This window comes from Amblyomma americanum, chromosome 2 (assembly GCF_052857255.1).
Source record: "Amblyomma americanum isolate KBUSLIRL-KWMA chromosome 2, ASM5285725v1, whole genome shotgun sequence".
In the NCBI taxonomy this organism is placed as follows: Eukaryota; Metazoa; Arthropoda; class Arachnida; order Ixodida; family Ixodidae; genus Amblyomma; species Amblyomma americanum.
In genome coordinates this window covers 104431907-104458698 of record NC_135498.1, presented here as the reverse complement: position 1 = coordinate 104458698, position 26792 = coordinate 104431907, and the positions used below count along the sequence as shown (strand labels likewise).

General features: G+C 50.8%; 1 protein-coding gene and 2 pseudogenes across 1 annotated transcript; all 3 read left to right on the top strand.

Moving 5' to 3' along the window:
* The first annotated feature begins 859 nt into the window (after positions 1-859).
* Positions 860-26718, top strand: LOC144118907 (uncharacterized). The gene is made up of 6 exons (XM_077651684.1): positions 860-962; positions 1067-1302; positions 1681-1861; positions 8720-8857; positions 21544-21653; positions 25660-26718. The coding sequence occupies exons 1-6, from the start codon at positions 872-874 to the stop codon at positions 25891-25893; spliced, it is 990 nt and encodes a 329-aa protein (XP_077507810.1). The 5' UTR covers positions 860-871; the 3' UTR covers positions 25894-26718.
* Positions 13758-14736, top strand: LOC144118552 (uncharacterized; annotated as a pseudogene).
* Positions 15010-17742, top strand: LOC144118545 (uncharacterized; annotated as a pseudogene).
* Positions 26719-26792: the final 74 nt, after the last annotated feature.

The following is a 26792-nucleotide window of genomic DNA, read 5'->3' as shown; positions in this document are numbered from 1 at the left end:
AATAAGCAGGCATTTTTGACCCTCTTTGTGGCGCATCACACACGCTTTGCGACTCATGCATCAGAAAACCCAACCCAGACTAATGCATCACAACACACCCCAGCATCACACAGGTCATACACTACACCCGGGACAACAGCTGGAAACGTGAGCTGGAAATCTTGAGCAACCGTGCTCACCCATTTCCTGTCTCAAATCTCATCACGAAATCACTATATTTTGCGGGTGAACTGGTTAACCGCGCTGCCCCACCTATAAAGCATATGCCACGAAACTCGCTAAGAGGGGCCCCGGCTTCAGCAATAGAAGCTCTGTTCCAATAAATTAGTAGTTTGCCGTCTCATATCGGGGCGAATGCAACGAACGCTATATGAAAGCGTTTTTGTTAAACTTAGGCTCACAATCGGTTGTTGCTGTTGCATTAGTGACATGGCACGTACCCACGACGGGGGATTGGCCAGGGCTCAGTGAGGAGGACCAAAAGAAGCGGGTCAACTGGAGCTAAGCTGTTGCTGCAATCGAGCACAGTGCCTCCAAGAATTCAATCGGAAGACATTTATTTCGTCAGAAAAGGTAAAATGCCGATCATCGGCTCTAGGTGGATATCAGGATATTCTGTTTCAAGCAATAAAGTTCATATTACACAAGGGTAATGACACAAAGGGGCGATTTCGATGGCTAATCCAGAGAAAGGATGTGGTCGCGTAACAAAGAGGCGAAAAATTATCAGGAACGTTAATTGGTTATACGTACGAGGCACTTATCAGATTTTAGGAAAGAAGAAAGAGGACGTGTTCGCGCGCTCGTCCCCGTGACCTCGAGCTAACGCCCTGCTCGCGCACTTGCCGTTTACCTGGCGTTCTGAGAAGACATGTTGGTGTGGCTGTTCACCGCAACTGTTCTGGCCGTCACCGTTGTAGACGCCGCCATCTTTCCGAACGACCCGGTTCTGTACAAAATCGGTGAGTGTCTCGATAGGTACGCATTTACGCGCGCAAGATAGCGCGACGGACAACCTCGCATTCCTTTGAGTACTATTCCCATGCTCTGCGCTGTCACTGCGCAGTGTCCCTGAACGACCACTGTGACAGCAAGGACCATAAGCAGAGCCTGAACGACACGTCGGCGCCCCAGTCGGCGGGCATCCTGACGGCGAAGCAGCTGCGCGACCTCCGCGCCACGGGCGAGAACGGCTGCAGCTTCGAGTTCTCAGCGCCGGGCAGCTCGGGCCTCATAGTCTCCGTGGTCGAGATGAACCTGCGCAGGGGCGTGCTCAACGAGTCCTGCATCGACTACATCTCGGTCAGTGAATATGGTCGATGTGCGCGAAGGACGATGCAAAGCCGTCGCTCGGTCATGTCCTTGTCGGCGTATGCATAGTGCTTGCAATGGACATGACGTCGACGGGCCGGCTCTGTCACGTTCTGGCTCCCAAAAGGCACGTTTTGCCTTTCCTGGGTGGATGACGACTCGGGTTCTGCGAAAACCGTAGTCGGAGTAGCTTCTTCGTTCTGACCCAAGCTTTCGGTTTTTGAAGCGAGTTCGGTTTGAGCGCGTTCCTCTAGCAGCAAAAATGTTGACTGTTTGCTTTGCTGGCAAGCAGCAAGCCAGCACAGGCCAACACAAAATGTAAAGTCATTGCTGCTTACCCAGCGCTGACCTCTTGGGCGCTGCTCGCAGGTCATCACCAAGTTTAACTTCGGCTCCGACAAGGATGAGCGGTGCGGGTGGATCACGAAAGAGGACAACCACCACTTCACCACGACACACTCGCTGCAGCTGAAGCTCTTCTCCAAGACTCCGCTGACGCAATTCTTCGACAACCACATCCTGGCCATGGTCGCCACCAGCTACACCGAGTGTGAGTGGCCGCGCCAATGCACTGCTTTCTGCGTCATATATTGGGCTCGGCCATGTGGCTCACGGAACCGAACCGAACGGAACCGAATCCTGACCTCGGCAGATGCATTTCCATGGGGTTGAAACGCAGAAACTCCTGTGTGCTGTGCGATGTCGGCACACGCTTTTTGATAACCCCTGGCGGGCGGAATTAATTTACAGACCTCCGCCAAAGGCGTCTCACAAGCCCAGCTTTCAGGGACATGGCCGTTTAGTTCGGCAAACTGCCACCACGGGCCGCTTCACCCTGAACTCCTTCTCTCTTTTCTTTTCCCCTTTCCTGTCTCGCATAGCCGCATGCAGGCAGACGGGAGGGCGCTCAGCTGCGGGGTTGGGTTGGGCGGTTAACCATTGTTCGGATTCCACACTGTAGGAGGAGGAAGGAGCAAGTAGGGCTTTGTGGGCGAAAAAAAACTATCAGTGCGGCGTGAAGCCTTCGCTGCTCCTGAGGAACGCATGTTCAGTAGCAGGATATTGAGAAAGGCGCCCAGTTAGAAGAGAAAGAGGGGACGGAAAAGGCAAGATGGCTGAAGGGCTTGTTGAGGCCGTTCGATAGGGACGCCGTGTGGAGTGAAAACGCGTGGTTCTTTTTGACGAGTTGTAAGGTAGAGAAGAGATACATCCCAGCAGAAGCAGGACGCAGTGATACAGTGTGTCATGTCTCACCGGCGCCGTATCTTTTCGCTGCATTACAACTAGCCCAAAGTGCCACCTTAGTGAACTCCTGGATTTAGGCTCGTGATTAGAAGCCAAATTAATATGTATAAAAATAAAAAAAATCAAGGACGCCGAATGCAGGGATGTCAGATGCTTGTAGAAGAATTTTTTGGGCGAACGCAATGGAAGCGTCCAGAAGGCCAATCTCAACAATCATTTGGGGAGTTAGTTGCAAGATGCAGTCTTGGTTGTGTAATTGCTGTCGCCTATCTTTGTGGCGGATCAGTGAACCAGCTCTTTTATCGGCGTAATGCCATGTACAGTTTTCAGAAACACGTTGAACTCCTCATCAGCACGACTATAGTTCAGCGCTATATTTCGCGAAAAGTAACGGTTATAAATTTTCTTTCTTTTTTTTTCCGAGGACGGTTACTGACTGCAATGCTCTCCCTGAGAGAGTGATATCCGCTGTTGACTTTCTGAAGGCCTTTGATGATGTATTTTAGTTACTGTATAGAGATATTCTTCAGTTTTATTTGTCGTGCATGCTTTTATTACTGACTTATTGCCCTTGTATGTTATATCTTTGTGCCCTTCCTGCTTGCACCCAAGCAAGAGGTCTGCAGTATTGGGTAAATAAGTAAATAAATAAATAAATACAGGACTTCGTGTCCAGAACTTAGCGTATCTAACATCAACTGGTGAAACCACGAATAGCGGCGCACTCCAGTTTTTTTTTTGTGACTGTAGTGAGACACTCCTGTGCAATCTGAGGAGACTGAACGTTCTCTTGGACACCGTCTCTCTCATCGTGTACCCTCAGCGTTCATGAACTGAGCGGCCAACAATGGCTTTGCGGGACAGTGGTACAAACACATTGTTTAAATTAAGGGGCTCAGATGGAGCAATTGCCGACAGACCACAGTAAGAGTAATCCGTCATGTACATTGAAACCACCACCACTGCTCTCCCAACAATCTGCACAGAGCATGAGTAGGATTGTTTCTTGGTTCTGTTACGTAGTTATCAAACAAGTCCATGTACCATTGTTTGCGCTTGTTTGTTAAATTATCCCAGCCCGAAGAGTCGCCGCGGTGGCTAAGTGGTTATGGCGCTCGGCTGCTGGCCCGAAAGACGCGGGTTCGATCCTGGCCGCGGCGGTCGAATTTCGATGGAGGCGAAATTCTAGAGGCCCGTGTACTGTGCGATGTCAGTGCACGTTCAAGAACCACAGGTGGTCGAAATTTCCGGAGTCCTTCACTACGGCGTCCCTCATAGCCTGAGTCAAAGCTGCTGCAGGCAGAGTAACCTGGGAACTGGGAAACGCTACAATGAAATAATACAAATTCGTTCCATTACGGGCTATGAGGGACAGCGCACTGGAGCGCTTCGAACTAATTCGACCCCCCGGGGGTAAACAGCCGGAGCGTTGTTGCATTTCGCGTACGCTGAAATGAAATGTGGGCATAGCGGCTGGGTCCTGAGCCGGCCTTACATCACCCGGCACTCTGTGCAAGACTTTGCCACACAACCCCCCCCCCCCCCCCCCCCCACCCGCCTCTCTCTCTCTCTCTTTGAATGTATTTGTGGGGGTGTTTCTCTTGATTTTTATTGGCCGTCCTAACGGGGGGCACTTCTAGTTTTCATTCCTTTAACAGTCTCACTGTAGTATTTGTACTGGCGTGGGCAGGACACTTAGTTGTTTTTTATTTTTATTCCCCCTCTAATTTATACCCCTTGACATCCTTTGATCTTGCTATTGGCGGTCAATTTTTTACACGTTTTCATAGCATTTTTAAGAAGATGAATCTTAAAAGCAAGCTGCTTGCGATAACGCAACTCATCTATTATACTGGTGAAATAGAAAAATTTATTGCTTAAAATGATTACAGCCCAGCCTCAAAGGACAGATGCAAACGTTCTTCAAAGAAGGCTCTCAAGACAGTCGCTTCAGACGATTGATATGACATCGCGACTAACCCTGTTAATCCGTGGTTAACCATCTTGCACATGGCGGCCCCTTGCGATGTCACTCTGGGAGGTGCAGGAGAAATAACTGCGATATCATGACAATCGGCCGACGAAGCAGCGTAGCAGCGACTGGCAGCGTAGCGGCTGGCAGCGTCGCAAATTGCGACAGCCACCATATTTACCATTTATATATACCGTTAAGAACTCCTTCCTTGATGACGTCCATGTAAAAGCGCTTTTTCGTAGCACAGAAGTGGACACAAATAAATTCACCAATTTGTTTGCAAAAATGGATAAAAGTTGGCGGTATCTTTAAAAGGGAAGTTTCGTGCCTCAAAAGCGAAGCCTCATTTTTTCAGTTGTGTTACACAGGATGGATCCCGGCAATACATCATGCATGCATATTACAGAAGTCAGAATGAAGGAACAGCAAAAAAAGTCGCCAATAGCTGCAGCAATAAAAGTATGAATAGTGATCATGCGTGAAATTTTTCATTCATACATTCATACTAATATATTTTCTATAGAAACGAGCACATTTTTTAAAATTAGTTGACCAAAACAAAAGGTTCTGAACCCAGGTTAGAACTCTAAGTGCAAACTTGAGTCACCATATTCGGACAACGCTAGAGCCGCTAATTTGAAAGCATTACAGGTGAACGTGACAGTAAACACCTGAACGTTGTGGAAATACGGGGGGACAAACCTTTCGCCCCGCCCGCACTCCCACTCCGCGGATGCAGCGTTCCCGCTCGCTAACCGCGGAGGGGTTCGTGCTCGAGGGACAAAGGGAAGGGACGACACAGCGTTAACACTCATATGCTATTTATTACACTTGCAATCAATACACAGAGCGGGCCAGCTAGCTACAAAACATCAACGAGGCATTCCTCGGAAATAGAAGGCTACGTAAGAAGGACTTCCGACTTACCGGCTGGGACAGGGGCGCGACTTCGGAGGTATCGGCGGCGAATGTTTGTATGCGCCGATAATGGCGGCCGGGTTCTCCCGTGCGCGCCGCATTCTTGAGGCAAAGCCATTCCCTAGCATTTGCCGGGGAAGGCGACCAGAGCGCGCGTTTGCTGCGCTCGCTTCGTTGCTTGGAACCAGAAGTCCAGCGGCAAGGCACAACGGATCCCCGTGTGCTTGCCGCGGAAGGAGACGAGAGCGTGCGGCTCCAACCGCTCACGACGCTTGCCGGATCCCGAAGGGCCTCTCTCCGGTTCCGCAGAATTCCGCGTAACCTACGAGGTGGCGCTCCCGTCGCCGTTCCCTTTCCCCCATGAGGGAGACTTCCCTCCTCGCCCAGCCGGGGGTTGTCCGCCCCGACGGCCGACGATGAAGATGGGCCGCTTCGAAACGGAGGGGGGGAAACAGGTTCTCCACAACGTCTATCTAGACGCTATTTGCTTCTAGACTCCAAATTCTGTGTTCTGCCCGACAACAGCTGAACAGCTTCACAATGGTTCTGAGTAAAGCTATATCAAATTTTCTTAAATAAGTATTAAAAGAATAAATTTAAACATTTATATCCGCGAATACTTTTTGATGTCGGCCGTTTGAATGCCGCTACGCTCTTTAAAAGTAACAAGAATAGCTAAAATTCAGGCGAGCTAGCTCTCATACTCTAATATATCATGATCACACGCTCCAATAAACTTTTTAGATAATAGCAAAGGGCTGACAATTTGGAGAGTTGGTCCACGACAAGCATATATGAACAGCCGCGAATACTTTATGTAGCTGCTAATGCATGGTCATCGTAACAACCTTCTTTATTTAAAGCTCCGGTCGAGACACTGTGTTCGAGCTCTGACATGTGTTCTTGTCTGCAAGGCAAAAGTCACCCGATAAAAAGTAAGCGTCGAAATGGACGCAACTTCAGCAGTCCGAGCCATATCTGCAGCGTAGCTCGCTACCGGGCGCCATCTTTCATATTTTAGGCAATATCAGGTTTCAATTAAAAGGCCTCAGGAAGCTTCTTGATCAAAGCTATGCCATATCGTCACACACCATTTTAAACACCATATATTTGGGTACCTAAAACCGGGAAGCATTTTCGATATCTATCCGTGTTACGGTGCTATACAGTTTCAAAGTCTGGAAAAATGCCAACACTTTGGCCCCCTCCCGTAGGCAGCATCGTATAATATTCAAACGCGCTGGGAAGCTCGTGTATTAATAGCACAGGACTGAAACTTCGGCACATTCCTCAGCTAAGCGTATATTACACAAATCCACAAAGCATTTTTTTGTAGGTGCTTTTGTTCACGTTTTACGATTTTTTTTGTACCCCTTCCCATTCCGTTACGCTCCCTGTCGCCGCCACTGCCGGTAGATGGTGCAAGTAATAGATGTCCCAGAAAGCTGGGCATGAATAATAATAATAATTGGCTTTTGGGGAAAGGAAATGGCGCAGTATCTGTCTCATATATCGTTGGACACCTGAACCGCGCCGTAAGGAAAGGGATAAAGGAGGGAGTGAAATAATAAAAAGTGGTGCCGTAGTGGAGGGCTCCGGAATAATTTCGACCACCTGGAGATCTTTAACGTGCGCTGACACCGCACAGCACACGGGCGCCTTAGCGTTTTGCCTCCATAAAAACGCAGCCGCCGAGGTCGGGTTGGAACCCGAGAACTCCGGATCAGTATTCGAGCGCCCTAACCACTGAGCCACCGCGGCGGGTAACCAAGGCGTCTCTCGCTTCCCGATTTCGAAGCCGAGCACGTTGTCGCTCCTCGCCGCTGCCGCCGCCAACTCCGTCGCTTGACCTTTCAGCGCAGCCGCGCGCTACTGCACATGTGCGTCATGTGCATGCGCAAGGAGGCTATATAATGCGCTTTCCAGAGAATAGGCGTGCGCACTCGACATCGAAGCGAAGGAGAGTGCGGCCGCTGCTAGATTACGCAGAAAAGCTGAGAAACTAAATTCACCCGATCCAGAAGTACTCGCTTCAGATTTGGCTGCACAACAGCGAAAAAATGATAAAGCCAAAGCTAAATCTGCAGCCGAAACACCCGAACAACGGGAAATACGCCTTGCTTAACGACGTCGGAAAGAAGGCGAAAAACGTGTCTTGGCCGCATCTTCAGCCAGCAGCAGCAGCCAAGCGAGTAAGGAAGAGGAAACAAGAGAGTCAGAAAAGGAAAATCCCAAGACTCGCCGTTACAAGCTTTTCGCTTGTATATCTAGGCTTAATCAGAGCTAAGCCACTGCTTAATTTTTTTAACGCAGAGTACGCCATACTGGACCAGGTACGGAATAAAACGGAGGAGAGGAAAGAGGGAAGCGGTTGAGAGGACGAAAAGAATTGAACGGGGACGCATAGGTCGACTTCATTCAAATGAGAGCACAAAGAGTTGAACTGGCCGGGGGGCAAGATGCGCCGCCGGGTGCGTAGTATGTCGTAACCAGAAACTACCGCCTATGCTTCCTGGCCAGGGGGAACGTTCGGGGGAGCTGGTGGATGTGTGTTCTCGATAATGTGTACTTGCGGGGCCATGTGAGCCGGGCCTGCCCCATATGTCAGCACCTTACAGATCTCGCTATCCTTTACGATAAGTATTGTACTTTACTGAGACGTATTGCGGACATTTTAGAGCAAGAGAAAAGGAAGATAGTTGGCTTACCCGCCGCGGACGCTCAGTGGTTAGGGCGCTCGGCTATTGAGGCGGAGATCCCGGGTTCGAACCCGGCCGCGACGGCCGCATTTCGATGGAGGCGAAACGCTAAGGCGCCCGTGTGCTGTGCGATGTCAGTGGACGTTAAAGATCCGCAGGTGGTCGAAATTATTCTCGCGCACTCCACTACGGCGCCTCTTTCTTTTTCTTCTCTCTCTCCAACGTTCATTCCTTCCTTTACGAGTTCGGGTGTCCGCCGAAATGAGACATACTGCGCCCTTTCCTCAAAAACCAATTTCCAATTTTTCAAGTGCTTGGGCTTTTCTGAAAAATTCATTAGCTCGGCGCAGCACAGAAAAAAGCGTGGACTGTAATTTACAGAGTGGTTAGCAGGTATTTGGGGTATATTACACAATCGAAAATGCGTGCCATCTGGGTGGTCGTCGAACAATGGACTGGCCTGTCGACATTGGGCTTGTAGCTGTCACTTCGCTTCTGCGATCGGTCATATGCATGCGATCTACTTTTGCGTCGATGCTGATAAAATGCGGTCATGAATGGCTGGTCGCAGCGCAAGACGGCTCCTGCGGACCGGAGGAGTTCCAGTGTGCGTCCGGCGGCCGCTGCATATACAAGGGCTACCGCTGCGACAACGTCAACAACTGCGGCGACAACAGCGACGAGGCCAAGCTGGGCAACTCCATGTGCCGTAAGTCGAAATAATTCGCGTCCAAGAAAATGAGGTGCCGAAATCCATTTATCAGACACACTCTATATGCAAAGCTGCTGTGCACACAGTGCAGTGAGATAAGTGTGAACAGGTATGCATATTTGCGCGCTTTGAAAAATTATGCCTATTGTGGCTATTCGCAGTAAAGCGACAGCCGATGGATTTAGCGTGGTCGCAGCGAGCAGCGCAGTGGCCAGTGTGGAAGGTTGTCTTGCACACGAAGAAAGAGGAGGAAAACTGCTTTATTTCCGAAGAAAGGAGATTCAAGGTCTTCTGGGTGAGCCGCCAATTCCGACAGTCCACTGGCTTGTGCGGCTGCGAGGTCCCTGCGTGCCAGTCCGTGCTGGTGATCAGGGTCTCCGCTGAGCAGAATGGCCTCCCATTGCCCCGGGTCTGTGTTTAGCATACGGTCGATAGCGGGATTTAGTTGGCAAGCCCACACCATGTGATAAGTAGACGCTATTTCTCCATAGTGTGGGCATTGCGGTGCATATAGTGTGGGATACCAAACGTTTAGTTTGACGGGTGTTATAAAGGTACTCGCTTGAAGGTGTCTGAGTGTGTTCCTCAGTCTTGCTTAGTTCTTCATGCGGCAGAGGTTATGTGCGCCTCGCCAACCTGTGGTGTTATGTTATTCGTTGTAAGTGGTCAATGCTAGTGGATCGCTTTCCACGGTCTCACCAGAACGTCGGAGATGCCCGGAGGAGAAGCGCTCGGGCATGCGTGTGAGTAGCGGCATTCCCTCCCGTCTCGTCCATGTGGCCTGGGAACCAAGTGATGTTGGCTTTGTTATGTGAGTGCTTGTTCAGTATTGAGAGTGCAGTCTGGTGTACTTGTCCTTACATAAGATTCCTGCAGGAGTACTGGGAGTCTGTATCTCTGTATACATGAACTGGATAGCGTCGAGTCGAGTATGCTTGTCGGGTAAAAAAACAGTTGTCGGGTTCATGTAAACGCTGTCGGGTCGAGTAAAATAACCGGAAGAGCGAGTCGAGTTAACTCGACTGACCCGCATTTCCAAAAACCATGTCAACGCAATCGGGCTAGGAGTCTGGTAACAGGGAACTCTGGGAAAGAATTCGGTCATTTGATCAATCGACCATAATGGCATCCGCCGTCAGTCTCCGCGCTATTTCCGCCAGCGCTTGTTGGACCGACCGGTAAGTGGAATGCATTCTGGCACTAACTAATATTAAAATGCGAGCGAGGCGCTGGATAACAGACGGTAGCGCAATCAAGCGTGTTTAAAGACCTGCCGGCCGAAATGGCCAATCTCGGCTTCCACTGGACGTGGCATGGCAACGAGCCCGGTAATGAACCACCGCCGCACAGAGCACCACATTATGAACGCTTATCTATGACATAAAAAGGGTCATGAAATAAAGCTGATTGAGGGTGAGCGCTATGATCATAACAGCAGACGGCACGGCCATTGCGAACGCGCGGGATGCCGCGGGCCAAAAAACAGACCGGAAGCTTGCACAATGAGTGCGAACCTAGACGCTAGGCGCCGCTGCGATACTTACGCGCTTGAACAGAGTTCATGTAAACACCAGTCGGGACGAGTCAGGTGCCAGTCACCTAGCCCGACGCTGACTCTACCCGGTCCCGCCGGGTTCAAGCAAACAGGGCTTGTTTGAATGTTTGAGCCGGGTCTGGTAGCTAGTGCAGGCACTATGGCTTCCTCCTCTGCAGTGGGGTTCGTAGTTTTGATGGATGCGGAGTTAGTCAGACGTCCTTGTGGGTTGACAATGGCCAGGGTCATCCTTCTGCATTGAGGGCCGGCCGCGTGCACTGTCCGGAGAAAGTCGTCCCACTTTCTGTGGAGGACTTCTGCCCTGGCGTTTCTTCTTTGTATGTTGATTTGTGGGTGCGTGTGTCTGGAAATGTGAAATATGTAAGGTTTCTTGCTTTTTTTCAACATTAGTTGTGTCCTTAGGTCGATGCTCTACGGTAGTGCCAGATGGAATTTGTAGAGGAGTAGGCAGCCCGTGTGGGTGGATGCAATGCGGCGGTTCAGTTGGGATGTTCTCTGAGCCTCCCAGCTCTCCCGAAGAGTGTTGTGAACTCCAAGAGACATTAGACTGGTCGTTGGTGTCGACTTGGGAAGGCCCAGTGCAGTCTTGTAGGCAGTCCTGACGAGATCCTCCAGCTTTTTCTCTTCTGCTCAGGAAAGGCGAAGATACGCAGTCCCATAGAGTAGACGTGATACCACGAAGGTTTAGACTACACGGACCGCATCCTTCTCCTTTAGCACATGGTTCTTCTTCCTGATTCGGGAGAGCATTCTTATTATTTTTTGTGTTGTCTTCGTGAGTTTGTTGATGGTCGTGGTTTTCTGTCTTCCCTGTGTATGTATGTGTTGCCCGAGAATTTTGGCGTCAGTCAGTCTTGGTACCTCTTGTGCGTGGAAGTATATCTAGATGTTTGTATTATTAGGTTGTCCTGTGGTCTTGAGTATAAAGAGATCGGACTTTTCCGGCGCGCATTGGAGCCCCCAGGCCCTCGCGTACTGATGGACAGCATCTGCCGCTGCTTGAACATGCTGTTTCACTTCTGCATCGCTCCCCCTGTGGCACCAAATTGTGATGTCATCCGCGTAAATCACGTGGTGGGAGCCGCGGATCTACTGCAACTCGAAAGGAGAGTCCTCCATTGCCAAGTTGAATAGCAGGGGCGAATAACAGCGCGGCCAGGGGAGTCCCTCGTGGGCCCTAGAGGGATGGGCTTGGACCGGAGGGATCCTCGGTTGAGAACTGCCTGTCTCGAAATTAGAAGGTCCCTGACGCAAATGTAAGTCTTGGCTCCGCAGTTGCTGTCCGTAAGCCCGCCGAGGATCCCTGAGTGGAATGTATTATCAAATGCTTCCTTCAAGTCCAGCGCCAGGATGGCTCTTGTCTGGTGCTTGGTAGGCTCTTCGATTAGGTCCTTTTACAGATGAAGGAGGACGTCCTGCGTCAATATGCGGGGCCGGAAATCAAACTGTGTGGGCGGCAGCAGGCCCTTCTGCTCCAGGTGTCTTGACAGTCTGGTGGTGATGATTGTCTTGAAGAGCTTGCCGAGGCAGGAGTTTAGAGAGATCGGTCTGATATGGTTGAAAGAAGGGGTTTGTTGGGTTTGGGAATGAGTCTTAGGTACGAAATTTTCCATCATGTTGGGAGTCTGCGTTTGGTCCAATGCTGTGTGTTGAAGGTTTTTACGAGGAATGTGATCTGGTCGTCAGGGAGATTATAAAGCATTCGGATAGTGATTCCATTTGGTCCTGGCACGGTGTTTCTTCTCATGAAGGCTAGCTCTTCTCTACCCTGCTTTACCGTGATCGGGGCGTCGAGCTCATCGTTAGGAGTCCTGTGTATTCTGGATAGGTTGTTGGCAGATCTTTGCGTAAATATTTGTTCCGCAGCCTTTCAAGGATATCCTCATTGGTGCCAATGAATGAACGGATAATCTTCTTCATTCTGTCACGGGATTACGACGCGGTTTGAGCGGGGACAATGAGAGCTCCTATCAAGTGCCATGACTTAGACACCATTACGTTGCCTTTAAGGCTGTCGCATAGTGAATTCCAATTTTCACGATTTAGAATGCACGCATAGGCTTCAGCTTGAGAGTTGATATGCTCTTTGCAATGTCGAAGCTTGCGATTGTGTCTACGTTCTTTCCAAACCTTTGTGAGGGATCGCCGTGGTTTCCAAATATAAAGAAGGTGTGGGTAGACGGCGGGGGCAATTTTCGGTCATTTGGATTTCCTTAGTAAAGCGAGTTAGGCTGTTCCTGATGGTTTGGGTCCATTCGTCTATGTCGGTGATGGGGTTGCCTGAAGAGGGTTGGGTCTCCCACCATTTGTGCCAGTCCGTGAGACGAGCAGTGCCGCTCTTCCTCTTAAATCTGCCGGTGGTTAGGCTGATGAATAGGATATGTTGGTCGCTGCCCAAGTATTGGTCGGCGTTGGTCCAGCTTCGGTTTGCAGCATTCTTGACTAGTGTGAGGTCGAGGCAGGTGTCTCGAGTGACGCTGTTGCCCATTCTGGTTGTAAACGTGGGGTACGTGAGAAATGTGAGCCTCTCGCGAGCAAAGATCGGGGCCAATTCTCGACCCCTGGGCGTGCTCGTCGGGTATCCCGATGGTTGGTGCGGAGCGTTAAGACGTCCCCCTCTCCCCGCCAATCACGCATGGAGCCTTGCCGCTAGCGCCAGAAATCTGTTAATAAAGTCCTAGTCTGGGGTGTTTGTCTTTGGGTGGGATGTAGATGTTTAGGAGGTGGATTCCTTCCTCGCGTCTGCGTTCAGGTAGGAGAGTTAATGTACAGTGAGGTGTGTCGTCTGTAATGGGGTCATTATGACGTGTAGAGTTTGTGGACAATAGTGGCGGAGAGCTTATCGTGTTTCTGTGCTCTATAGCCAGTCAGTTTAAGTTCCATCGTGAGTAGTTGCTGAATAAGTATGGCATCCGGAGGCTCCTTTTCTGGAAGATCAGAGGCCTAAGGGCGATTCTTTTCTTTTGAAGCCCCGTCAGTTCCACTGCCATAACGTCACTCCTGGGACGTGTAACATGATGAGAGGTCTGTGGCGTTATCGATGCTCGTGTTATAGTATCTATCGTAGCAAGTGCACGTGTACTCTTGTGATGCTCGGCGCATGCGTGACGTACTCAGTGTCTGTATATATACTTGTCAGGTTGCAATAAACGGGGGGCTTATTTCCTTTGGGCATGGGCCTGGGGGCCACGCATTAGTCTTCGTCGATGTGTCGTCCTGCGAAACACCACATGGTGTCAGAAGTGGTTGTCCAGATTATACGGGACCCACGGCAGACGTAAGGTTACCGCCTGTGGCCTGCCGCCAGCAGCATCGTTTACCAGCCGGATAACAGCCCAGAAAATGTCGGAAGAAACGAAGGTTTCGTCTCAGCCTTTTTTTGTGCAGCCGCCAGCGAGCTTCAACTTCGAAAAGACGTCCGAGTGGCGTGGGTGGATACAATAATTCGATGACTACCGATTCGCCTCAGGACTTAATGAGCGAACTCAAGAGGCTCAGGTGCGTACGTTGCTGTACACGATGGGACGACAGGCACGCAACATTTTCAAGACTTTCAACTTGTCCAAGGAAGATTCGAAAAAATACGACGTGGTGAAGACACAGTTCGACACCCATTTTGTCGCCACAAGGAACTTAGTCTACGAAAGTGCGTGCTTCCATCGCCGCCACCAAGAACCAGGCGAGTCTGTAGATCAGTATGTTACAGAGTTACATACGCTGGCCGATAGATGCGACTACGGGGAGGTGAAAGAGCGGATGATTCTCGATCGGTTTGTAGTTAGACTACGGGACGCAAAGTTGTCGGAAGCTCTTCAAATGGATTGCGGCGCTGACTCTAAAAAGTTCTCTCACCAAGGCACGCCTGAAAGAAGCTGTGCAGCAACAACAGCAGGATCTTCGGAGCGTTGTGGACCACGAAGAGCATGAATCCCTGACGAGGGCCGAAGTCGACATTGTTCATAGGCGGACATCGAACCAGAGACGTCCGGAGCACCAGACGTGTGCCGCTTGCGGTAGGGGCCCTCATTCGAGGTCGTCGTGCCCGGCCAGAGGAGCACTGTGCTACGTGTGCCAGCGCCGGGGACATTTCGCAGCTGTCTGCTCATGGACACACAGGACCACGGAACCAGAAGCATGGCCTTCAGAGGTAGGCATCCGCAGTCCTCGGGGTGAGCAACCGAACATGAACTGTGTGACATTTTCCGTGGGAAATTTGGCTGTGTCATCTGCAAAGGCTCGCTTTGTTCAGATTGCTATTAATGGTGCAGTTGTTTCGGCGAAAGTTTACACGGGAGCCGAGGTAAATGTTGTCCCAGGGTAGTTTTCAGCGCTGCCAAAGGTACTACAGCCTACTGATGTTATTCTGATGGGACCAGGCGGTGACAGGTTGAACTTGAAGGGAAAAATTACTGCCGACATTCTGTGGAAGCGTGCTGCCGTTAGACAGGATGTTTTCGTTGTCGATTCGGTGAGCAATGTGATTCTTGGCTTACCCGCAATACAAGCCCTGGGAATAGTTAAATTTGTGGACGAAGCATCAGTTCATCAGGTAGTGCAGACGCGTTTTGGTTCCTTGTTCCGTGGTCTGGGGACCATGAAAGGCGAATACTCTATTCGTCTTAAACCAGATGCCGTGCCCTATGCCATTCACACTGCTCGTCGCATACCCATCCCGCTGCGAGGCGGCGTAAAACAAGAGCTGGAAGAGATGGAAAAGAATGGGGTCATTCGTAAAGTTCAAGGGCCTACGGAGTGGTGTGCTGGCATAGTGCCCGTCTTGAAGCCGTCAGGAAAAGTGCGAATATGCGTGGACCTGACTCAACTGAACAAATCGGTGCAACGCGAACGGTTTGTGCTCCCCACTGTTGACGAGACACTCGGGTTGCTCAGCGGTGCCGTAAAGTTTTCCAAACTCGACGCACGCAAACTCTGGATTCCATCAAGTGAGGTTAGCAAAGGAATGTCAGCCGCTTACAACCTTCATTACTCCGTTTGGCCGATATTGCTTTGAGCGGCTACCCTTTGGCATAACTTCGGCTCCGGAGTATTTCCAAAACCAAATGTGCAAGATTCTTGAGGGAATTCCGGGCGTCGTGAACTTAATGGACGATGTCCTTGTCTTTGGCTCTACTCAGAAGGAACACGACGAAAGGTTGTTTCGCACTTTGGAACGCTTGCCCGAAAACGGTGTGACCCTAAACAAAGGAAAGTGCCAGTTCAGTGTAAAAGAGCTTTGTTTTCTTGGGTGCCGCGTGAGCCAAGGTGGCATACGCCCGGATCCAGCGAAGGTTCGCGCAATTGCAGATCTAAAGCCGCCATCGAACGTTGCAGAAATGCGCAGATTTTTAGGTCTTGCCAATCATTGTTCACGATCCATTCCAGACTTGGCTGAGCAAACGACGCCTTTGCGTCAACTGCTGCAAAAGAACACAGAGTGGGTCTGTGCAGCGCCTCAGCAGATAGCTTTTGATAGAGTGAAGATTTCTACCTGTTCAGATAGGTGTATGGCTAAGTTTGATGCACAACGTCCAACGATTATTTCTGCAGATGCTTCGTCGTATGGCCTAGGAGCAGTTTTACTGCAAGTACAACCGAATAAAGAAAAGCGGCCAGTGGTTTTCGTCTCAAGGTCATTGACACCAACGGAGATGCGCTATGCGCAAATTGAAAAGGAGTCTTTAGCTATAACATGGGCCGCGGAACGTCTCGAAAGCTATGTGCGTGGACTGCACATCACTGTGGAAACAGACCACAAACCATTGGTTGCTTTGCTAGGAAAGACTCCGCTTGATCTGGTTCCGCCTCGCATTCAAAGGTTCAGAATGCGGCTAATGCGGTTCAGCTTTGAGGTGCAGTATGTCCCGGGCAAAAGTCTCGAAATAGCTGATGCACTCTCCAGAGCACCAGTGGCAAGACAAAAGACGAAGAACTTTCTTTCGGTCCATGAAGTCAACTGTTACGTTGCCGGCGTGTTATCTGAGTTGAGTGAGTCGCGGCACTTCGGGCTAGTAGCCGAAGAACAGGCGAAGGACGAGACTTGTACGTTGTGTCGCTACGTCCGTGAGGGGTGGCCTTGTCTACATTCGTTATCTGCCGTTTTGAGGCCCTATTGGCAGGATCGCGCCGTTTTGAGCGTATGTAAAGGTGTCCTCATGCACGGCACTCGCATTGTTGTGCCACACTGCCTTAGAAGCAGAATGTTAAAACTACTTCATGAGGGCCACCAGGGTGTTGTAAGGTGTAGAGCAAGGGCAAGGGAGTCCGTGTGGTGGCCAGGTTTAAGCGCTCAGCTTGCGGTATTCATTGCCGACTGCCGCACATGTTCCCAATTTCGCTTCCAGCCGTGCGAGCCAATGATCCCGACCGAGACACCTTTCGGCCATGGCAAAGGGTTGCCGCGGATGTCTGCCATGTGAAAGGCTGTAACTACTTGCTCATAGTTGATTACTTATCTCGATTTCCAGCATTGTGTCCGCTGACCTCTCTTAGCAGCACAGAAGTTATTTATCATTTTAAGAAAGTGTTTTCTACTCACGGTATACCAGAAACGCTGGTAACCGATAACGGTGCTCAATTTGTCAGCCAAGAGTTCAGCCAGTTCGCGAACTGTTATGGATTCAAACGTGTGACGTGCAGCCCTAGGTACCCGCAGGCAAATGGGGAGGTAGAAAGAATGGTAAAAACTGTGTAAGAGCTGTTGCTAAAATCTGGTGACCTACTTCTGGCTTTGTTAGCATACAGGGACACGCCGGGACCCCTAGGAAAAACGCCAGCAGAGCTACTCATGGGGCGGCGCCTTCGCACTACCTTGCCGCTCCACCCAAAGAAGCTGGCACCCAAGACCCCCAATCTCAAAGAAGCACGGGAAAAAGACGCGGCTTTCAGGGAGACTCAGCGGCAAAATTATGATCGCCGGCATGCTGCCCGACATATGTTCCCATTGGTGCCAGGTGATTCTGTTTGGGTCAAGGACTACAGGCGAAAAGGTGTGGTGCTTCAGCGCGCAAAGCGGCCACGCTCGTATATTGTGGTTTTGGAGAGCGGGGGCCAGATTGAACGAAACCGGCGAGCGCTAATTAAGCAGGCGCCAAACAGAGGCTCGGATTCCAAGGACGGGGAGTATGAATTTCTGTTTACCCTTGACGGTACAAAGGAGGACGGAAACTCTGTTTCTATTGAACAAACTGTCCCAGACGGTCCCGAGCAGAACGGAACCGAAGCTCTCCCAAGTGATCCGTTGCAGCCGCCGCCGGAGACCTCTTCGCCTGCGGCGCAGGGTGAACATGTCACACGCTTTGGTCGAAAAGTAAGAAAGCCGCAATGGTAAGGTATGCGAATGTCACTCATGGAACCGCTTCCAGTGAATAGTTGTTGTATTTTGTTTTGCAAGTTGCTGCTTTAGTTTTCTCAGAGGAAAAGGGAAGATGTGGCGTTATCGATCCTCGTGTGATAGTATCTATCGTAGCAAGTGCACGTGTACTCTTGTGATGCTCGGCGCATGCGTGACGTACTCAGTGTCTGTATATATACTTGTCAGGTTGCAGTAAACGGGGGGCTTATTTAATTTGGGCATGGGCCTGGGGGCCACGCACTAGTCTTCGTCAATGTGTCGTCCTGCGAAACACCACAAGGTCACTGACTCAGTCGTCGTCTGCGATTATGGGTCCAGTGAAACAGGACCTCTCGGGTAGGTTTTTCTTAATGTTTGCTATCTCTTCTTGTATTTGTCTGATGTCCGCTCGGATGGGAGCGATTGCTTCCTCGATCATTTTCCGAGTCTCGATTCGGCTCTGTTCTCTATTCGCTCTATTTCCTGGGTTGTCTGTTGATAGATCTGGCCGGGCATGGCTTTTGTAACTGGAGCATCCTGAGGTGCTGGGTTCGGTGTGGGTGGCCAATTTGTGCGTGCTTTCGACTCCTGAGCGTTGAGCCGAGCTACGAGTGAGGTACTTGTGCAGTAAGTGCAGATACTTGTGCCTGGAGCTGTTTGTTTTCCTGACGGAGTGTTTCGACGGTAGTGTCTCTCTGTGTGGGGGGTGAAGTACTGGTAAAGGGAGGCAATTTTCCAGCTAAGCCGGGTGTCCGCATGGCCCTTGGCTTGCTGCTGCGGCTCCACTGTGGATAAGGAGCGGCCTGAGGACGTCAGCTTCTTTGGGTTCCTTTTGCTTTATTGCTGTTTTCCCTTGGCTCCCTGCTGGTTTTCGCGTGCGCGTCCTGGATCGCTTCTCGTTGGAGGAACCGGTCCGAGGAAGGGACTTTGAGTTCTTTCCGCTGGGTGGATGTTGCTCCTTGGTGCGGGGTCTTCCCCGCTGTAGTTGGTCGACGTCGTCTTTGCGCTGATGTTCGAAATTGTGGCGGTCTTGTGCACAGGAGATTGGAACTTCTTCTTGCATTCTTTGGAGTAGGTCTTGTAAGGTCTGTTGCATAGGGTGCACTGGGTTTGCATTCGTGACCGCCTCAGTGAGTATGTTGCCGCATTCCGGGCAGAGTGCTTTTCTGGGCAGAGGCAGGTGTCTATTCGGTTCCCAGGGGTTCCACTGTTGACGCAGGTCGGTTTGGTCTTCCGGCAGATCTGGCAGCGACGTTCGAATCAGTCATAGTAGATGGTAAGGAAAAATTGGCGTCCGACGAAAACCGCCTCCGCGGGCGTGGCTTGGCCGAGTCTTCTCGTGCCGACTATTTAAGCTTCCGGAGAGTATAGTACTCGGAAGATGGCGTCATCGTCTATCACGGGCTTGATATTATGAATTACTTCTTTGCAGACAAGGTCGGTCAAAGTTATATAAGCTGATACTGGCAGGAGTTTGTTGTTTACCTTGGCGATGATGTTTGCGTCTGCTTCGTTGTTCGTACAGACCATATCTTTTCCAGGCTAAGCACTCTAAGCACGGGTCGTTCTTGCAGTCCCTCGGATGTCTTCCTCCAACTCGAAAGAGCGCGCAGCGAACGCCTGCAGGTCAAATGTTTGTTTGGGTTTCATCGCGATCTTGCGTTTGAAGTTCTCCATATCTGGTAGTCGTGGAGATCTACGAGTTCGGATAGCGGGTGCTTCCTGCTCTTTGAGCGGTGGCGGACGTGGTGGTGGCTACATTGCGCTTGCTATCTTCTTACGAAGCACGCTAATCTAGCCGGAGGTGTCTCCTTCCGCAGGGTACTCTTGTGAAGGCGGCTGCGTCTGGGCTGTCGCGGTGATGGTAAATTCCATTTCCCCGGGATCGTATCCTCTTATATGTGCCGGTGCGGTGTTGCTATTTTCTGCCATGATGAAACAGGCGCCGGCGTGGCGATATGAGATGAGCGCAGCTGCTGTCATTGCCCCCGCCGCGTCGGCGGCTAAGCAGAGTCGCGTTGGGAATCTCGCAAGAGTTAGGCTTAGCTCCCAGCCTCGTGGCGGCGGCAATTAAACGGTTCGGAAATTGAGTTCGCTGGATTAACCGATGAAGTAGTGGTAGCAGTCGAGTCCGGGCTTAGAGCTGAATCCAGCAGCCCCCCATTTACCCATTTCATATACCCCCCTTGTACCCCGGAAGAAGCAGAGGAAGCAGATATAGCAATAGCCATTGCCCAAACCAATGCGGCTTATATACTTAGCGATTCCAAAACAGCCGTTCTTAACTTCGCCCGCGGACGCGTCCATCCCCCCGCATGGCAGATATTGAGAATGTGCACCCTAAATCCCGATAGGCGTATTGAGCTCGTGTGGGTGCCCGCTCACTCTGGCAGTCCCGGAAATGAGGCCGCCGATAACATAGCCCGAGGACTTATTTGCCGGGCAAATGGCGACCCCAGCCGGGATTTCCCGAGGGAGCGGGCACACACGTTTTCAGAACTAACTCAACAAGCACGCCTTGCCCGTCGACTCTATCCCCTCCCCACCCCCGCCAATCCCACTCCCAACAAATCCTCTGGAGGCGACTCCAGACCCGAACTCTTCCTACCTCTCAGCGTCTCTCCTACTTCCGCCATGTTTCCCCAGAGTGCACTCTCTGCGGAGCTCCGCACGCCACCCTGGACCACATCCTCTTCGGCTGCCCTGCCGATCCTCCCCCGCAGGGACAGCCCGCCATCGGTACATGGGAGGAATGGGAGGCCCTCCTTGCGTCGCAGGACCCGGACACGCAACTTCGCTGTGTGAACCGGGGTGCCAGTGCCATGGCCCTACGTGGCCTGGACACATGCGCGTAATGTGATGGCTGTGCGGTGGCCCTGAGCCCTTGCACGGTCCAAACTCGCTTGCTTAATAAAGTTTTCCATCCATCCATCCATCCATCCGATAATATCGGATGTCGCGCGATTTGAAGCGGAATTCCGGCAAAATCGGAAAGACGGAGCCCATGCAACGTGCGTCTGCACTCGACGAACGCTATGCACTCAGCCCTCTTGCACTTGGAGCGTGTGTAAAAGCCAGCAAAATATTACCCACTCGCAAGTAGAATCTGGCTTCAGGTTTTCACACGCTTTAGTACCGAGATTTCTGTGCCCGTTAGAGAACCCCAGGTGGCCTTATTCAATGCGGTGTTGTCCAGTACGGCGTGCCTCAAAGCCCATTGTTTTCTTCTGGCGCGCTTTTGTTTTAACTTCCATTAGCCGCGGATGGGCAGGTCAAGAAGAAGAGCCTATGCTTAATACAGTAATACCCCAATACGGGAGTAAAAAGGGGAGTGATCTGTCCCTTACCCCCCTTTTACTCAGTTCTGGTAAAAACGTAGCTGGTCATTTTTATACTACTATGTCTTTTGTCTTTTCTCAGTGTGTGGGCCGGACAACATTAGTTTACAGCGATGGGTGTTAGGCGCCCGCACCATTCTCCTCGCTTTTGGCATAACCGGTGGGTGCGTTAATGTTGCGCTCACGTGACATTAACGCAGCCACCTGACCGTAATGTGACGTGACCTTACGGCATGGTCAACCCGGGTTGCATATGCCTACTGGTGGCTCTGTTTGGAACAGCCGCCTGTCAGTGCAGGGGTTATTCACTTGACCACTGCACCAGTCCGCCATGCAGGAATATACCCCAAAACTAAACCCCTTAAACAGCTGTCGCTGAAAATCGCGTTACACAGTCGTAACCCTCCTGTGAGGTTTTTGTTTTCTTTTAACATGCCCACACTACTATCTTTTCTCTCAGTGATGCCGCTCAGCTCGCTGGTCCTGATCATCCTGGGCCTGGCCGACTTGTTCGTCACGTGGTGCATCGTGCTGATTTGCTTCATCCGGTCGGCCCTCTCCAAGCAAAAGGTAAGCGAGACGGTCAATGCGATGCGTGTTTTCAGCTCTTCAGGGGGAAACATTTCGACCACCTCGGGTTTTATCGCACAGCTGGCAGCAGTTGTACGTTACGTTTACTGCTACAGCACCAATGGACTGCGAGAGCTTTTAAGGTCTCAACTGACAGCAACTCTTCTTCGCCCATGATCACGTTGCGGCGATGGCAAGCAAGCAGAATTATCAACAGCAAACTGTTTATTTCGAGTAACCTCTGCACACCCACCTAAAGCGTGTGTAGCAGCTGTAGGCAACAAACGGTCTGTAGCTGTCAACTGCGATCTGTTTTCTAAACGATTGCGAACTAATTATTATGGCGTACTCCAATCGGCGATCCGGAGTCAGCTTCGTTGCTGCGCAAAACGGAAGAGCGTGTTTCAATGGGCGATTTGGATTCGGATCCTAGATTTCTGATTGGATCACGACGGTACATGGTCGTTTAGACTCCCTGTAGTCGGATACAACTCAAGTCCCTAGTGAAGCTCCGCCCACATTCAGGACCGCCGAACAGAATTCCTCCGTGACAAAAAGTTGACCGTTTCATCTCGTAAAAAAGTAATACAGGACACCATGGATCATAGAGTGTTACCATCTGCTGCTTCAGCGTGAGCCTACTATAAAGATCTGCCTCCCTCCCGGATTAGGAAAGCTGCTCCGGATCGCTGATTGGAATCGCCCTTTGGTACACTTCCACGTTTCAGAACAGCCGCGGCCGGCATGGTATCCGTGGTCTCGTGCTCAGGCGCCAAAGAGTGATCCTTAAACAAAGAGCCGCCGTTTGGAAGAAACTCCTTTAATTTTTTGTGCACACTTTCCGCTAAATTTGCGACGAGGTTGTCCTTCCTGCATCCCCTCCCTATCTCCTGGCTCCGTCCGCCATTTTAATGTAGAACTGTCTTGTTGGCCTCCACCTCGCAGTTTCCACGATTGTGTCTGGATTCTGAGCACATCTACTGGTTAAAAAGTCATATCTGAGCAAAGAATTCTGGGAATTGACCGTTTCTGTCACTACCCCCTTGAGACCAACATCGCCTGTACCTCTTGTTGTGCCGTCGGCGCTATGTATTGTACCTTATCATTCTTTTAGGAACCGGGCTTGTCTCAAACCACAGCAGCAGTTGCTTTATAAACGTGGTTATGAAAAAGAATTTTACACATGCTACGTTGAGAGGCATACGTCCTGACCTGGATGAAATGTGGGAGATAAGATTGCCTGGCGCGCAGAGCGCACTTTGTCACTCACTTTGCGCGGTATTTGTGGCGTTTGTGAGCGCATGGAGCACAAATTTTCAGTCTGTTACCAACTTAACAGCCCGGAGTGCGCATTTTCACGTCGTTCACGGCAAGGTCCCGTGCATTTTTCTCTTTTCTCCATCCGTTCACAGCAGCATCAGCAGCGGACAAAGGGGTTAGGGTGGGGCTACTGAGCCGCGGAGTACCCGGGTTCGAACCCGGCCGCAGCGGTTGCATTTGGATGTAGGCTAAATGCTTGAGGCCCATGTACATTGCGACGCCAGTGCGTGTTAGATGACCACAGGTGCAGTTGAGGGTTCGACGGCATACCGTCTGGTCAGGAATCATGGGTTGATGAGGTTCACTGGTCACTGACCAAGGTCAACAAAAAATGACGTTTCGGGAGCGCTACGGCTCCCTTGTTCACAATGAGCAACCGGCTGGACGTCCCGGGCTTTTTGTAGCGGTTACTATCGTTCTGAGGCATTTCGCGTAGATAGGGTGGAACGTGCCGTCATTCTTATTTATGGTGTTGGGCGTAGTCTGGATGATTAATGACTCGAGATTTCGGCGGGCTGTTACATTGTTTTCCGTTGTCACTATATCTGCTTCAAAGTGTTCGAAACTGTCCGGAGCCCTTCACTGCGGCGTCTCTCATCAAAATAAAACTGGTTTTACAGCGAAGCTGCATGCCTCTACCGCCCAAGGAAATTTTCGTTCCGTTATCGCAAGCAAAATACGCCAGGCCAAATATTGAATGCAAACTGCATATCTCCTTTAAAATCGGGCATACAGCACATAGCTCAGTACTGGTTTTCAATAATAAAACGCACACAACAAGCATCGAAACCACATCATGGATGATAAGGCACGTGTGAACAATGGGAACACCGTCAGACTCGTTCCAGTAAACATAAGGTTTGCAGCTGCTTCGAAATGGGGTTGAGGTCATTCGTAGTCCTCATGTGAAGTGTGAACCACATAATGTATGATACCGGCGCCTGCAAACAATGCGAAGCAGGTTCCTTCTCCTCGCGTGTGTTTCCCGGTAAAGATTGCGGTTGCGTAAGCTACTCCGAGTAGAAAAGTGCCCAACAGCAGCATAGAAATCACGTATTGACGTCACTACGCTTTCATATATAACAGAGAAACCGGTCTAGCAACTCATTCTCTAAATATGTGTATATCATACTGATCACAAAGCAGTTGTGAATGTCATCGTGAAGTAATAAAGGGTAATACAAGTATGCATTTCACTTGTCTGAGATTTCACTCTTTCTAGAGCCATGTGTGTTAATTTTCAAGTGACATCTCAATGGGTCGCAATCAGACAGACGTCGTAGTAGAACAGCTTCGCTGTCCAACCACCTTCGCAGCGGGAATTGGAGCCGCAAGTTTTTTTTTTTTAGGAAAGGAAATGACGTAGTATCTGTCACATCTCGGTGGACACCATAACCGCGCTTTAAGGGAAGGGATAAAGGAGGAAGTGAAAGAAGAAAGAAAGAGGTGTCGTGGTGTAGGGCTCCAGAATAATTTCGACCACATGGGAATCTTTTACGTGCACTGACATCGCACAGCAGATTGGCGCCTTTTACGTGGCCTGAGTAGCTTTGGGACGCTAAATTCCCTCAAACGAAATCAAATCAGATTAGCTGGACGACGATGCTACACACCTAGTTGGGGATCATTAACGTGCACTGACATCACGCAGCACGTGGGCGCCTTTTCTGTGGCCTCAGTAGCTTTGGGATGCTAAATCTACACAAACCAAACCAAGTCAGATTAACTGGATGATGATGCTACACATCTAGATGGGGATCTTTAACGTGCACTGACATCGCATAGCACACGGGCGCCTTTTGCGTGGCTTGCGTAGCTTTAGGACGCTGAATCCCCCCGAACCAAACCGAATGAGATTAGCTGGATGACGATGCTACACACCCAGATTAGCCGCTACGTACCTTTACATTTATCGGCTACGCTAGACGTCTTGTTCCAGCGCAGAAAGGAAAGGCGAGCAAAGATAAGGGCCGAAACAACCTCGCGCAATGTTCACGCCAAGGTCAGCGCATCGTGAAGCGTCGTGCATTATCGCGCAAAATGTTGCCAGTGCACTGAAGGTGGCGCTGCGGAGCAAACTGCGTCTGTGCATTGTTGAGCCTGAGCTTGCAGGCTTGACCCGGCATGACCGTGTTCAGCGGCTTTGATGGTGTGCGACACATGAGCTATGCGATCACTCGGTGACAGAACGCCATAACCACTGAGCCATAGCCACTCATCGGTACGGAGCCAGAGTTCTCGGGTTTGTTGCCATGTTGCGAAATTCGGAACGCTCGTGTGCATTCGGGGGGTATTCACGTGAAGTCAGGGGCGCCATTTTGTCAAGTGCCCAGCTCCAGCAATGCACGCCTGAGCATGAGACGATAATCCGTTTGAACACGCCGGCGGCTTTAATTCGCACAGGCAAATAAATGATGACGTTGGTGAATACTCCCTACCCGGGCGCTTGACAACGGCTTCCCGAAGTGTGCTGTCCTCACGCTCGTGAGCCGACCACATAGCTTTAGTAGGTGTTGCCTCACGCTCGTAGCTTTCACTACACGGCGAGCCACTTGAAGCGGAGTAACGCTGCGTATTGGAGCAAATAGGTCAAGGCCGAAAGCAATCATCCGAGCTCTGCTATGGTGCGTCTCCCTGTCACTCCTTCGGCTCTAGCAGGTAAAAGCCGTAAAAACCAACTGCGCAGGCGCTGCAGGACGACCGCTGGGGCGCCCCGGCCGCGGCAAGCGGCGCATCAACTCCCGAGGAGGCCGCGGACGAGAGCGCCACCGAGGCCGACGAAGACGACCAGGAGAAGGGCGCCGGCGACGCGGACGAGAGCTCTTCGCAGAAGTCGCAGGACGAGCAGCCCTTCAAGAACCCGCTGGCCAACTCGATACGCGGCAAGGAGGAAGACCCTGCGGCCCCCGCCGCGTCGTAGTGACCACGCCGGCTCCGTCTCACCTGTCGGCTCTGGCCAGCCATCTCTTCGTTTCTCCCTTTTCCTGGCTTTCCTTTCCTTTCGTCTACCCTACGCCTCCTCCTTCTCACTTCCTTATTCGTGATCCCCTCGCCTGGTTTCTTCTCGATTTTCTGCCCTCGTGCTCTCCCTCGGTATTCATTTTTTTATGCTCCGATTTCTGTAAGTTCCCTACAGACCTTCAGTTCATTTCACTCCCCCCCCCTTTTTTTTTCATTTCATTCTCATTAGCCTCCGTGGAATCTGTCCTCCGTATTGCAAAATTTCACCCTGTCCTATTATCCTTTTTCAATCTCATTAGCCTCCGTGGAATCTGCCATCCTCTGTTACACAGAAGAAACCGTGTCCTCCAGCTGCTCACCAATCTCTAAACTATATTCCTGTCCATTTTCTGCCGCTTTTCAGTTGCACAATATTTTTTCCCCACCCGTATAACTTTTTCCTGTTCTAGCGGTCTTGTTATGCGGCCATAGCTGAACAACGCAATTTCCCCCTATCCTCCTTGTATTTATTTTCCCTCCGCAACTTCCTCAATCACTCCTGTATTCTTTAGAGTGTTTCTAAAAACCGTCATAGTTGCTTATCTGCTGCCTTGAATTGTTTGTTCCTGCGTGCGTTATATAATCTGCACCCAGTTCATCTAAATACTCGTCTTTTCCTTGACGTTTGATGTTCGCCTTTTTGTTAGTTTGTTTTGCGGTCAGCTATTCGCTTCAAGAAGTGAGGTGGTACGGGCGCGAACCCGCACAGAAGGACCACCTGAACGGGACGTTTTCTCTACTTTGCGACGACATTGTCTCCGCAAGTTAAACGCGCGGAACAACGGAAGCGAGAACTGAAAACTTCTGCGTTTGCGCAAA